The 15,135-nt window shown below is 33.9% G+C and overlaps 1 protein-coding gene across 1 annotated transcript in view; it reads right to left on the bottom strand.

Moving 5' to 3' along the window:
* Window positions 1-2,035: 2,035 nt before the first annotated feature.
* sptb (spectrin, beta, erythrocytic) overlaps window positions 2,036-15,135 on the bottom strand; it is a 75,832-nt gene continuing 62,732 nt past the window's right edge. Inside the window, exons 33-37 of the mRNA XM_028566721.1 lie at window positions 5,518-5,581; window positions 5,055-5,305; window positions 4,000-4,155; window positions 3,808-3,850; window positions 2,036-2,254 (exon numbers count right to left, since the gene is read on the bottom strand). Coding sequence (XP_028422522.1) covers window positions 2,063-2,254; window positions 3,808-3,850; window positions 4,000-4,155; window positions 5,055-5,305; window positions 5,518-5,581 — 706 coding nt within the window. The 3' untranslated portion in view covers window positions 2,036-2,062. The remainder of the gene's footprint in view (window positions 2,255-3,807; window positions 3,851-3,999; window positions 4,156-5,054; window positions 5,306-5,517; window positions 5,582-15,135) is intronic.

Genomic DNA, 15,135 nt, shown 5'->3' on the forward strand with positions numbered 1-15,135 from the left:
ATGTACCAAATTCTCACCTACTTCTTTTCCTCCTTTACATTCATATTAAAGACCCGTTCCCTCAGCTCCATACTGCTGCTGTATGATCCTTGCCTTTAGATAAAAGAGCATGCCTGGTCCTGTTGTGTGGTTTGGAAAAGCAGTCAAGATTCATCCGACCAACAGCTTGTCCTAGACTTTGGCTGGTACTATAAAACTGGTTGAATAATGGTCCAGGCTCTTTTTCTGCTTTTACAAAAACACCTGGTTTAGATTCTAGTTGGCTTTAATTTGACACTCAACATTTCTAGTAAATAAAATCTAGTTTGTGAGATCAGAGGGGTGTTTCATAAACTGAGATTACCAGTTAAGTATGGCTTATTTCAGCAAGTCAGGCCTATCTTCTTCATATGAGATTTAAATAAGTCTGACCTAGCAGTTTAAAAAAAAGAGTGTAGCTGCATAATAAGCAGCATTTTCACCATTTGTTTTTCTATTTAAATGTCTGTTTAAACACCTTATGTTTGGCTGCCTGCCTCCTGCATTTGTAATACTTATTTTATCATATGCAGGCTGTTATTTCACTTGTCCAAACCAACTAGCAAAAAAGTCCACCTGGTGGATAACTTTAGTTTCTAAAAATGCTGTGTATCCTATAAAATAAATTACCTGGCTGGGGTTTTGTTTATTACAAAGTTGTTGAATGGTGTTTTCCATCTTATATTTTTAGCACTTAATATACAAAGAATGTTCACGTCACCCCCACGGGACTTGAACCCATAAATTCATGATTACAAGTAGAGCGCTGCAATTAATGAGTCTGGGAAAGGTTATGTTCATCTTTGCTGTAATATTTTACTCTCCACATTATGTAGAATATGTGCTGCTCTGTGGCCGCAAACATAACGGTTTTGTTTTTACATGTCTGTTTCCTTGTTATCAGTGCTTCATGTCTTGGGTCTGAGTTTTAAAATAAACCAGACTTGCCTTAGGAAACATAAATCGTGGTTCAGTTTGATGAGACCTGCTTTTCTTATGAAACACCCCTCAGATATATATGCTAACAGAAATCTATTTAATATGTGTGTCCCTACAAGCCAAAGTTGAAGACAAATAAGGCAGGTTGGTCTTGACTGAAGGTTTAAGAATATCACAATAGCACCATATCAAACTAACCTAAAGCATACTTCATGCATCTGTATATATATATATACTGTATATGTATATATGTTAATGAATAGATATGAAATTTTGGGTTTAATACTTGAGTGTTGAATATATTTCAAGTTCACAGAAATAACTACTTGCACAGTTCAGTGGAGAATACAACCTGACTCGATCTATATTCAAAACTGACCAATTGTGGTGTCTCATGACTGCTTGTACGTCATCAATTTAAAATCTCAACAGTCGAACCCTTCACAGTGCATAGAGCATTTAGTTTGCATGCCTGCAATTACACTCGGTGTGTGTGTGTGCACTGTACAGCACTGCGCTACGGTTTGCTCATCACCAAGTCTTTACACCGCATTTACAAAGCTTTTATAAGCCAAAGTTAAAATCACTCTGGTTCTATTAGTAGCATTTAGTGCTCCAAATTCAAACAGCACAGTATTACAGTTCACAACCATTGTATAAGGCAGATTAATAAAAGTACTCTTTAGTACTCTTGAGTTACCCTATGTTCATTACAGGCCTTCATATTGTACATGGCTATATCAAAGCACGCCATGGTAAAGCAAAAATTGCAGCAAAAGCAACAAAAGAAAAGTTTTACAAACATTCTTTGGTTGAGTGTGGAAGGAGCATTCCTGTGCTTTAATTTAATTGCTTTGAATTTGGCATCTGTTAAAAAGAACACAAAGCAAAAAAGTGGACCTTTTGCATTGATACACTGGCTTAAATACAGGCAAAATAGTGATGGCTTTAACCTAAACTACAATATTATGTTAATTCTCACAAAATAATATAAAAAAATCTAGTGATTGAAAAGCTTGCTTTGACTGATTGTACACAAATATTACTTTCTCTTTCCAGGTTGCCAAGGCAACCCCCCCCCTCCCAGTGGCCTTCCCATCTCCTTTCACTTCTTTTTGGCAAGGCGACTGAACTTCTTCTGCTTGTCTTTCTTGGCAGAGCTGGGCTCAGGGAGGGCAGTTGAAGAGGAGGGAGGGGGCAGGCTGTGGGTTTTGGCCCCTGAGGGCCCCGACGCCTCCTCCACTGCCAGGGGCTGAAAGGCCTTCTCCATGGCCTGGCTCCAACGCTGGAGCTCCTCCTAAAATAAACACAAAAACACACCACAGAGGCTTACAAAGGGAAGTCCACCTCTAGAGAGGCAGTGTGTGTTTTTGTCTCTTGGTCTATTTGAGTAAATTAAAAAGTGTCAGCGGTTCACACATTTAGCAATAAAACTTGAAATAATGTGGTTGTGAGGCTGAATCAGGGCAATATAGATGAAAACTACTTTGCTGTTAAAAAAAATATATCTTGTGAACCTTAATGATCCCTGTAGGGTAGTCTCACTAACTGATGGTGAAACAGACGGAAACATGAATAACCTCATCAGTCCTGTGAGGTCTAAGCCATTTTTTCCCATATTTGGTTCGCCTGGTCTCCTTGTGTAATAATAATGCTTGTATGACCTCAACATTGTTATTCACAATCAATTTATAGACCTCATTTCTTTCAGGAGAACCTGGGCTGTCCGGATATGCCGGCTGCAGGGTTGCCACACGAATGTATACGTTGTTATATGACTATAAAGACTAAACGGAAATGGAATCTCACTGAAATGTAGCGAAATCACAGCGAAATCACAGCGAATCAGGGGACACAGAAACAAACTCTGTATCTGACAAAAGGTTGGTCATGTCACCTGACATCAGTAGGCCAAATCACACTCATTTCCACCTCCTAGCTTCATTCTGGCGTCTATTTTTCTTTCTGTCCTCTGCCTTCCAGTACACACACACACACACACACACACACACACACACACAGACCTAGTAAATAAGGCCTCCCTATTGGCCTCCCCAAATGACTTGATGTGATTGCACAAGCCAGCTGTCAGTCAAAATGTCCTTTTCAAAGATGGCAGCCGGGTAACATGAAGACATTGTGTTTATTTTGGTACAAAATCGTAGATTTATCACTCTGGAAAAATTGTGCAGTCTCCAAAAAAGGTCCCCGTCTTCCTGGACGGATTTTTTAAGCTTCCGGAAGGTTTACGAAGACACAAAAGACCTCTTTAAGATACAAAGGGCTATCTTTCTGCTAACACTACTGCTCTGCTCTACGGCGAGATGATCGGTCCAAAGATCGCGAAGCAAACGGAACATACGCAAGTTGATTTTTTGATTCATAAATAAGAAAGACACTGTAATTCCATGATGGATTAAAAAAGATCCTGGATGGCCTACAACTGTCAGAGGACCTCGATGAAACGGCGCATTTCTCTGCTTCTAAACAACAACAAAGAATAAGTCTCTACACTGTATTGCATGTTAAGCCCGTGTTTCTCTTCTCGTAGGCGACAGCGACAGCAACCTTGTTTATGTAAGTAGGCCACATTAAAACCCTACAAGGTCGGCCTTGTAGGGTTTTAATGTGGGCTACTTACATAAACAGGGTTGCCAGATTACTTAAACATGTCAAACCAAAACAGCTTTTTAAATTAAATGTAAATATGTATGAACCATATGCAACATTACACCCTGTCACTTCAGGTCAAAGATCATGTAATAACATGCCCCAGTCCAGAACCTTCAGTCTCATGTTATTCGTTGAAAGTTTTTAATTGTGTTATCCCTCAATGGTATATAAACTCACCTCATCTTTAAACTGGAACAAATATTCATTGCCGTCTTCAAGACTGAGAGAGGGAAAGGAAAGTGAGGTTAAAATGTATTGTGAGGAGGAATGCATAGCAACAAAAAGTTAGCCTATATCTTCTATTTTGACCTTTTGACTAAAGTAAAGACTAATCTAGTTTACCAAAACAGATTCTCTAAGAATTCTCACCGTAGTTTAGAGACGTGCTTCTTTTTCTTGTAGTTGGTGAGGATTTCCCAGCTGGCGTTATTGAGGGGATATGTCACCCCATGGCCAAAACTCTTGGCATCCTTATAGGCTGAGAGCTGACCTGGCTTCAGCACACAGTACAAGTTGTTCCAGGACCTTGGAGGAAGAGGAGGGGTTGAAAATGGAGGGCTTAAATATTGATCACTTCGTGTTGCTGATTTCCGGGCAATAATGCAAAAATAAATGTATAAATTGAATCACAATTACGAGAGCCACAACAACATCCCCACTCAATGAAGACTTAATTCAGTTAATGAGCAATAAGGAGAGCAGTTGGAGTAGCTCACTGCTCTGGAACAACTGTAAATAGTTGTGTTTTTGTCAAGAAGAACACAGCCAGATTATCTGTAAGACAGCAGTCACGTGGTAGGTACTTTTTGTGTTGCTTGTATATTAACAAACTGAGTGACAAGCAGCTTGAATTTTTATGTTAAAACACATGCTTAACCATCTTACAACCAGGTGGCTAAAAAAGATGGCTTAACATCATTATCTACACTTGATAAGTAGATGGTTAATATGTTCTGGTATTACTAATGTTAATTCCTAATTTATGTAAAAGAAAAACTAAAAATTACTTTTTCCCCCAAACCCCAACACTTGCTGTCTAAAAAGGACTGTTCCAAAGTTTGTGTAATCTCCAGCTAGTTAAATACAAATATATAACATGCATGTTTTGAATGCATGCTATACAGATTTCAAGATGTTTTTTTTACTACAATGCCACTTCAATTAGAGATTACTAATTAAGACTTGAAACTTGCTTGAGTTGTAGAATGAATCCTGATTTATTTTTGTCAATGTTGCATTTTTGTTGTGTTGTATTGCTGTTTGGGTGCCGATTGATTTAAACAGCCTGTGTGCAATATGTGAGGTAACCTAAATAAAAATGAAAACAAAAAAAAATACAGACTTGATTTTCCCAGTGATGAATTAAAGAAGGTAAGCAAGTGTTCAAGTGTGCTGATAGATTTCCTAACAAAGAAATGATCTACCTATTTGATGCCTTCTTTCCTGAGCCCTCCAAATCGTGTTTGCGGCCCAACATGCCCTCCTGCAGCACAGTCTGGGCTCTAACAATCTCCATAGGCATGGTGGCTGCTCGCTCTGGTTCTTTAGGGCTCTCTACTGAGACAGAAGGTTCCAGCTCCAGAGAACCACTTTCTCTCATTTCTGACACTATGGGCACTGTGGAGTCACCGGCTGTCTCCTCCAGCGGACCTGAACTGGGATCAATTGCACCAGACTGGAGGAGAAAAAACAAACAGACGTAGAATGAGACATGAGACAAATCATTAATAAATCTACAAATCAACCCGCACAATTGAAGGGGATAAGGAAACAAAGTGTAGTTGTGTGGTTTGTTTTAGAGTAAGTAAAAGAGCTTTAAATTGCAGAATGAAAATAGCATAGCATTTTTTTTTTACTTCTGTATGCTGAGTGGATGTAATTACTAACCAGAGTCTGTTCCTCAATAGTAAAGAGCTTTGAAGATTCTTCTACGAAACCGGTGTCTTCTCTCCTGGAGGAAAGAGGACAGCATGGGGTCTGTATGAGAGACTTTTAAGAGCAGCAGGTGAAGAACAATGTGTGTAGAGAAGGAGAGACAGTGTACTTGCAAGCAAGGTTAAAGGATGAGGCTCACAATTTTCTGCTTTTTTTTGTTATCAAATATCATGAAGTGAAAAAACATTGTATATAACGTCTTAAAAAAATTAACAACACCCTATGACTTTTTATGATGTACTATACTATGACTTTTTTCAACATAGTAAAATATGGCTTTTTTATCACTTATCGAAATACTATATTATGGCTTTTTTTCTCTTTTTTTGACATACTATACAATGACTTTTTTTCAACATACTATACTATGGCTGTTTTCAACGTACTATGTTATGGCTTTTTTTCTCTTTTTTTGACATACTATACTATGGCTTTTTTTCACTTTTTTCAACATACTATACTATGGCTTTTTTCGACATACTATAATATGGCAATTTGCATGAGTTTTTTGACATGATTTACTATGACTTTCTTCGACATACCGTACTATACTATGAGTTTTTTTCTCTTTTTTGACATATACTATGACTTTTTTCAACATACTATACTGTGGCTTTTTTTCTCTTCTTTCGACATACTGTACTCTGGCTTGTTTTCTCTTTTCTCAACATACTATACTATGACTTCTTTAGACATACTATACTATGACTTTTTTCGACATACTATACTGTGGCTTTTTTAAGGTCTAACAATGAACATGAATATGACAAATTTTCCAGGAGAACAGTCCTAAGAGTGGAGAAGTTGGGGTAAAGGGTAGATCGTGGCACATAAAGCGAAGGCTGGTTTTAAGAACACAATGGTTGTTGGTTCGAAGCGCAATGAATTGTAAGGGCCAACAGTGAATATGAATATGTCAAATATGCCAGCAGAAAAATCGTAAGGGTAGATAGTTTGGGGTGGAGGTTAATTAGTGGCATAAGGCAAAAGCTGATTTTAAGAACAGTAGGTTGTGGGTTCTAACCTCACAAGGCATGATGAGTTTTAAGGTCTACTAGTGAACATGAAGATGTCAAATACACCAGGAGAACTGAATTTGGGTAGGGCAGCTGGGGTAGAGGGTAGTTAAAGAAACTTAACATGAAATCTGTTTCTAAGGACACAGTGGTCGTGGGTTCAACCCTCACAAGGTGTGTTTAATTTTAAGGTCTACCAGTGAACATGGAGATGTCAAATACACCAGGAGAGCTGGTCTGTATTTGGATCAGTTGGGGTAGAGGGTAGCTAGTACGCCAATAGACAAAAGCTGGATTTAAGAGCCCAACAGTTGTTGGTTCAAACCTCATGAGGTGTAATGAAATTTAAGGTCTAGCAGTGAACAGGAAGATGTCAAATACACCATGAGAACAGACATAGTGTCAGAACAGGTGGGATAGAGGGTAGTTAGAGGCACATAAAGCAAAAGTTGGTTTTAAGAACTCGACAGTCGTGGGTTCAAGACATACTGTGACTTTCTCGACATGCTTTACTATGAGGTTTTTATCACTTTTGTTGACATGCTATACAATTACTTTTTTAAGACTCTTTTGATACTATAATATGGCTTTTTGACTTATTTTTTTGACATACTATATTATGGCTTTCTTTCCATCATACCATACTATGGCTTTTTTTCTCTTCTTTCAACCTACTATACTATGGCTTTTTTATCACGTTTTTTATACATACTGTACTATGACTTTTTTCAACCTACTATACTATGGCTTTTTTTCCTCTTCTTTCGACATACTATACTATGGCATTTTTCAACATACTATATTATGGCTTTTATCCCACTTCTTTTGACATACTATACTATGACTTTTTTCAACATACTATATTCGAAAAAAAATTATAATTAAGCCATAGTATAGTATGTCGAAAAGAGTGATGAAATAGCCATAGTATAGTATGTCGAATTAAGTGGTAAAAAGGCCACAGTATAGTATGTAGAAAAAAATGATAAAAAAAGCCATAGTATAGAATATCGATAAAAGTCATAGTATAGTATGCCGAAAATAGTGATAAAATAGCCATAGTATAGTATGTTGAATGAAGTGATAAAAAGGGCATAGTATAGTATGTCGAATGAAGTGATAAAAAAAGCCATAGTATAGCATGTCGAAAAAAATGATAAAAAAAGCCATAGTATAGTATGTCGATAAAAGTCATAGTATAGTATGTCGAGAAGAGTGATAAAATAGCTATAGTATAGTATGTTGAATGAAGTGATTAAAAAGGCCATAGTATAGTATGTCGAAAAAATTATAAAAAAAGCCATAGTATAGTATGTCGAAAAGAGTGATAAAATAGCCATAGTATAGGATGTCGAATTAAGTGATAAAAAGGCCATACTATAGTATGTCGAACGAAGTGATAAAAAGGCCATAGTATAGTATGTTGAATGAAGTGATAAAAAGGCCATAGTATAGTATGTTGAATCACTAAAATGAGAAAAATAGCCATTGTATAGTATGCTGAATGAAGTGATAAAAAGGGCATAGTATAGTATGTTGAATTAAGTGATAAAAAGGCCATAGTATAGTATGTTGAAAAAAATGATAAAAAAGGCCATAGTATAGAATGTCGATAAAAGTCATAGTATAGTATGTTGAATTAAGTGGTAAAAAGGCCATAGAATAGTATGTTGAATTAAGTGGTAAAAAGGCCATAGTATATTATGTCGAAAAAAAAATTAAAAAAAAAATAGAATAGTATGTCGATAAAAGTCATAGTATAGTATGTTGAATTAAGTGGTAAAAAGGCCATAGTATAGTATGTTGAATAAAGTGACAAAAAGCCATAGTATAGTATGTTGAATGAACTGATGAACAGGCCATAGTATAGTATGTCGAATGAAGTGATAAAAAGGCCATAGTATAGTATGTCGAAAAAAATGACAAAAAAAACCATAGTATAGTATGTTGATAAAAGCCATAGTATAGTATGTTGAATGAAGTGATAAAAAGGCCATACTATAGTATGTCGAATGAATTGATAAAAAGGCCATAGTATAGTATGTCGAATTAAGTGATAAAAAGGCCATAGTATAGTATGTCGAAAAAATGATAAAAAAGTCATAGTATAGTATGTCGAAAAGAGTGATAAAATAGCCATAGTATAGTATGTCGAATTAAGTGGTAAAAAAGGCCATAGTATAGTATGTCGAACGAAGCGATAAATAGGCCATAGTATAGTATGTTGAATTAAGTGATAAAATAGCCATAGTATAGTATGTCGAAAAAAATAATAAAAAGGCCATAGAATAGTATGTTGATAAAAGTCATAGTATAGTATGTCGAAAAGAGTGATAAAACAGCCATAGTATAGTATGCCGAATGAAGTGATAAAAAGGCCATAGTATAGTATATTGAATAAAGTGATAAAAAGGCCATAGTATAGTATGTCGAATGAAGTGATAAAAAGGCCATAGTATAGTATGTCAAAAAAAATTATAAAAAAAGCCATAGTATAGTATGTCAATAAAAGTCATAGTATAGTATGTAAAAAAGTGATAGTATAGTATAGTATGTTGAATGATAAAAAAGGCCATAGTATAGTATGTTGACCATAGTATAGTATGTTGGAGAGTGAAAAAAGGCCATAGTATAGTATGTTGAAAAGAGTGATAAAAAGGCCATAGTATAGTATGTGAAAAAGTGATAAAAAGGCCATAGTATAGTATGTTGGCATGAAGTGATAAAAAGGCCATAGTATATGTCGAATGAAGTGATAAAATAGCCATAGTATAGTATGTGGAATGAAGTGATAAAAAGGCCATAGTATAGTATGTCGAAAAAATGATAAAAAAAAGCCATAGCATAGTATGTCGATAAAAGTCATAGTATAGTATATCGAAAAGAGTGATAAAATAACCATAGTATAGTATGTCGAATTAATGTGGTAAAAAGGCCATAGTATAGAATGTTGAATGAAGTGATAAAAAGGCCATAGTATAGTATGTTGAAAAAAATTATAAAAAAAGCCATAGTATAGTATGTCAATAAAACTCATAGTATAGTATGTCAAAAAGATTTATAAAATAGCTATAGTATAGTATGTCGAATGAAGTGATAAAAAGGCCATAGTATAGTATGTCGAATGAAGTGATAAAAAGGCCATAGTATAGTATGTCGAAAAAAATGATAAAAAAAAGCCATAGTATAATATGTTGAATGAAGTGGTAAAAAGGCCATAGTATAGTATGTTGAACAAAGTGATAAGAAGGCCATAGTATAGTATGTCGAAAAGAGTGATAAAAAGGCCATAGTATAGTATGTTGAACTAAGTGGTAAAAAGGCCATAGTATACTATGTCGAATGAAGTGATAAAATAGCCATAGTATAGTATGTGGCATGAAGTGATAAAAAGGCCATAGTATAGTATGTCGAAAAAATGATAAAAAAAAGCCATAGCATAGTATGTCGATAAAAGCCATAGTATAGTATGTCGAAAAGAGTGATAAAATAGCCATAGTATGTCGAATGAAGTGGTAAAAAGGCCATAGTATAGTATGTCGAATGAAGTGATAAAAAGGCCATAGTATAGTATGTTGAATTAAGTGATAAAAAGGCCATAGTATAGTATGTCGAAAAGAGTGATAAAATAGCCATAGTATAGTATGTCGAAAAGAGTGATAAAATAACCATAGTATAGTATGTCGAATTAATGTGGTAAAAAGGCCATAGTATAGAATGTTGAATGAAGTGATAAAAAGGCCATAGTATAATATGTTGAAAAAAATGATAAAAAAGCCATAGTATAGTATGTCAATAAAAGTCATAGTATAGTATGTCGAAAAGATTTATAAAATAGCTATAGTATAGTATGTCGAATGAAGTGATAAAAAGGCCATAGTATAGTATGTCGAATGAAGTGGTAAAATAGCCATAGTATAGTATGTTGAATGAAGTGATAAAAAGGCCATAGTATAGTATGTCGAATTAATGTGGTAAAAAGACCATAGTATAGTATGTTGAATGAAGTGATAAAAAGGTCATAGTATATAGTATGTCGAAAAAAATGATAAAAAAAGCCATAATATAGTATGTCGATAAAAGTCATAGTATAGTATGTCGAAAAGAGTGATAAAATAGCTATAGTATAGTATGTCGAAAAAAATAATAAAAAGGCCATAGAATAGTATGTCGATAAAAGTCATAGTATAGTATGTCAAAAAGAGTGATAAAACAGCCATAGTATAGTATGCCGAATGAAGTGATAAAAAGGCCATAGTATAGTATGTTGAATGAAGTGATAAAAAGGCCATAGTATAGTATGTCGAATGAAGTGATAAAAAGGCCATAGTATAGTATGTCGAAAAAAGTGATAAAAAGCCATAGTATAGTATGTTGAAAAGAGTGATAAAAAGGCCATAGTATAGTATGTCGAAAAGAGTGATAAAAAGGCCATAGTATAGTATGTTGAACGAAGTGGTAAAAAGGCCATAGTATACTATGTCGAATGAAGTGATAAAATAGCCATAGTATAGTATGTCGAATGAAGTGATAAAAAGGCCATAGTATAGTATGTCGAAAAAATGATAAAAAAAGCCATAGCATAGTATGTCGATAAAAGCCATAGTATAGTATGTCGAAAAGAGTGATAAAATAGCCATAGTATAGTATGTCGAATGAAGTGGTAAAAAGGCCATAGTATAGTATGTCAAATGAAGTGATAAAAAGGCCATAGTATAGTATGTCGAAAAAATGATTAAAAAAAAGCCATAGTATAGTATGTTGAATGAAGTGGTAAAAAGACCATAGTATAGTATGTCGAATTAATGTGGTAACAAGACCATAGTATAGTATATTGAACGAAGTGATAAGAAGGCCATAGTATAGTATGTTGAAAAGAGTGATAAAAAGGCCATAGTATAGTATGTTGAACGAAGTGGTAAAAAGGCCATAGTATACTATGTCGAATGAAGTGATAAAATAGCCATAGTATAGTATGTGGCATGAAGTGATAAAAAGGCCATAGTATAGTATGTCGAAAAAATGATAAAAAAAGCCATAGCATAGTATGTCGATAAAAGCCATAGTATAGTATGTCGAAAAGAGTGATAAAATAGCCATAGTATAGTATGTCGAATGAAGTGATAAAAAGGCCATAGTATAGTATGTTGAATTAAGTGATAAAAAGGCCATAGTATAGTATGTCGGAAAGAGTGATAAAATAGCCATAGTATAGTATGTCTATAAAAGTCATAGTATTGTATGTCGAAAAGAGTGATAAAAAGGCCACAGTATAGTATGTTGATTGAAGTGGTAAAAAGGCCATAGTATAGTATGTCGAATAAAGTGGTAAAAAGGCCATAGTATAGTGTGTCGAATGAGGTGATAAAAAGGCCATAGTATAGTATGTCGAATAAAGTGATAAAAAGGCCATAGTATAGTATGTCGAATGAAGTGATAAAAAGGCCATAGTATAGTATGTTGAAAAAAATGAAAAAAAAAACATAGTATAGAATGTCGATAAAAGTCATAGTATAGTATGTCGAATTAAGTGATAAAAAGGCCATAGTATAGTATGTTGAAAAGAGTGATAAAAAGGCCATAGTATAGTATGTCGAAAAGAGTGATAAAAAGGCCATAGTATAGTATGTTGAACGAAGTGGTAAAAAGGCCATAGAATACAATGTCAAATGAAGTGATAAAAAGGCCATAGTATAGTATGTTGAAAAAAGTGATAAAAAAAAGCCATAGCATAGTATGTCGATAAAAGCCATAGTATAGTATGTCGAAAAGAGTGATAAAATAGCATAGTATAATATGTCGATAAAAGTCATAGTATAGTATGTAGAAAAGAGTGATAAAATAACCATAGTATAGTATGTCGAATTAATGTGTTAAAAAGGCCATAGTATTGTATGTCGAATGAAGTGATAAAAAGGCCATGGTATAGTATGTTGAAAAAATGATTAAAAAAAAGCCATAGCATAGTATGTCGATAAAAGCCATAGTATAGTATGTCGAAAACAGTGATAAAATAGCCATAGTATAGTATGTCGAATGAAGTGGTAAAAAGGCCATAGTATAGTATGTCGAACGAAGTGATAAAAAGGCCATAGTATAGTATGTTGAATAAAGTGATAAAAAGGCCATAGTATAGTATGTCGAAAAGAGTGATAAAATAGCCATAGTATCATATGTCAATAAAAGTCATAGTATAGTATGTCAAAAAGAGTGATAAAATAGCCATAGTATAGTATGTCGAATTAAGTGGTAAAATAGCCATAGTATAGTATGTCGAATTAATGTGGTAAAAAGGCCATAGTATAGTATGTTGAATGAAGTGATAAAAAGGTCATAGTATAGTATGTCGAATTAATGTAGTAAAAAGACCATAGTATATTATGTCGAAAACAAGGGACAAAAAAAGCCATAATATAGTATGTCGATAAAAGTCATAGTATAGTATGTCGAAAAGAGTGATAAAATAGCCATAGTATAGTATGCCGAGTGAAGTGATAAAAAGGCCATAGTATATTATGTCGAATTAAGTGATAAAAAGGCCATAGTATAGTATGTCGAAAAATTGATAAAAAAAGCCATAGTATAGTATGTCGAAAGAGTGATAAAATAGCCATAGTATAGTATGTCGAATTAAGTGGTAAAAAGGCCATAGTATAGTATGTTGAATGAAGTGATAAAAAGGCCATAGTATAGTATGTTGAATGGACTGATAAAATGGCCATAGTATAGTATGTCGAATGAAGTGATAAAAATGCCATAGTATAGTATGTCGAAAAAAAAAAAAAAAAACCATAGTATAGAATGTCGATAAAAGTCATAGTATAGTATGTCGAAAAGAGTGATAAAAAGGCCACAGTATAGTATGTTGAACGAAGTGGTAAAATGGCCATAGTATACTATGTCGAATGAAGTGATAAAAAAGCCATAGTATAGTATGTCGAATGAAGTGATAAAAAGGCCATAGTATAGTATGTCGAAAAAATGATTAAAAAAAAGCCATAGCATAGTATGTGATAAAAAGCCATAGTATAGTATGTCTAAAAGAGAGATAAAATAGCCATACTATTGTATGTCGAATTAAGTGGTAAAAAGGCCATAGTATAGTATGTCGAATGAAGTGATAAAAAGGCCATAGTATAGTATGTCGAATGAAGTGATAAAAAGGCCATAGTATAGTATGTTGAAAAAAATGATAAAAAAAAAGCCATAGTATAGTATGTCGAAAGGAGTGATAAAAAGGCCATAGTATAGTATGTCGAATAAAGTGATAAAAAGGCCATGGTATAGTATGTTGAATGAAGTGATAAAAAGGCCATAGTATAGTATGTCGAAAAAATGATGAAAAAAGCCATAGTATAGTATGTCGAAAAAAATGATAAAAAAGCCATAGTATAGTATCTCGAAAAGAGTGATAAAAAGGCCATATTATAGTATGTTGATTGAAGTGGTAAAAAGGCCATAGTATAGTATGTCGAATGAAGTGATAAAAAGGCCATAGTATAGTATGTCGAAAAAAGTGATAAAAAGGCCATAGTATAGTATGTCGAATGAAGTGATAAAAAGGCCATAGTATAGTATGTTGAAAAAAAAAACATAGTATAGAATGTCGATAAAAGTCATAGTATAGTATGTCGAATTAAGTGGTAAAAAGGCCATAGTATAGTATGTCGAATGAAGTGATAAGAAGGCCATAGTATAGTATGTTGAAAAGAGTGATAAAAAGGCCATAGTATAGTATGTCGAAAAGAGTGATAAAAAGGCCATAGTATAGTATGTTGAAAAAGTCGATAAAAGGCCATAGTATAGTATGTCGAATGAAGTGATAAAAAGGCCATAGTATAGTATGTCGAATGAAATGATAAAAAGGCCATAGTATAGTATGTCGAAAAAATGATAAAAAAAAGGCCATAGTATATTATGTCGAATTAAGTGTTAAAAAGGCCATAGTATAGTATGTTGAACGAAGAGATAAAAAGGCCATAGTATAGTATGTCGATAAAAGTCATAGTATAGTATGTCGAAAAGAGTGATAAAAAGGCCATAGTATGGTATGTTGATCAAAGTGGTAAAAAGGCCATAGTATAGTATGTCAAATGAAGTGATTAAAAGGCCATAGTATAGTATGTCAAAAAAAATGATAAAAAAAGCCATAGTATAGTATGTTCATAAAAGTCATAGTATAGTATGTCGAAAGGAGTGATAAAATGGCCATAGTATAGTATGTCGATTGAAGTGATAAAAAGGCCATAGTATAGTATGTCAAAAAAAATTATGAAAAAAAGCCATAGTATAGTATGTCGATAAAAGCCATACTATAGTATGTCGAAAGGAGTGATAAAATGGCCATAGTATAGTTTGTCGAATAAAGTGATAAAAAGGCCATAATATAGTATGTCGAAAAAATGATTAAAAAAAAGCCATAGTATAATATGTCGAAAATAGTGATAAAATAGCCATAGTATAGTATGTCGAAAAGAGTGATAAAATAGCCATAGTATAGTATTTCGAACGAAGTGATAAAAAGGCCATAATATAGTATGTCGAAAAAAATGAT

Source organism: Perca flavescens, chromosome 20 (genome assembly GCF_004354835.1).
Source record: "Perca flavescens isolate YP-PL-M2 chromosome 20, PFLA_1.0, whole genome shotgun sequence".
NCBI lineage: Eukaryota > Metazoa > Chordata > Actinopteri > Perciformes > Percidae > Perca > Perca flavescens.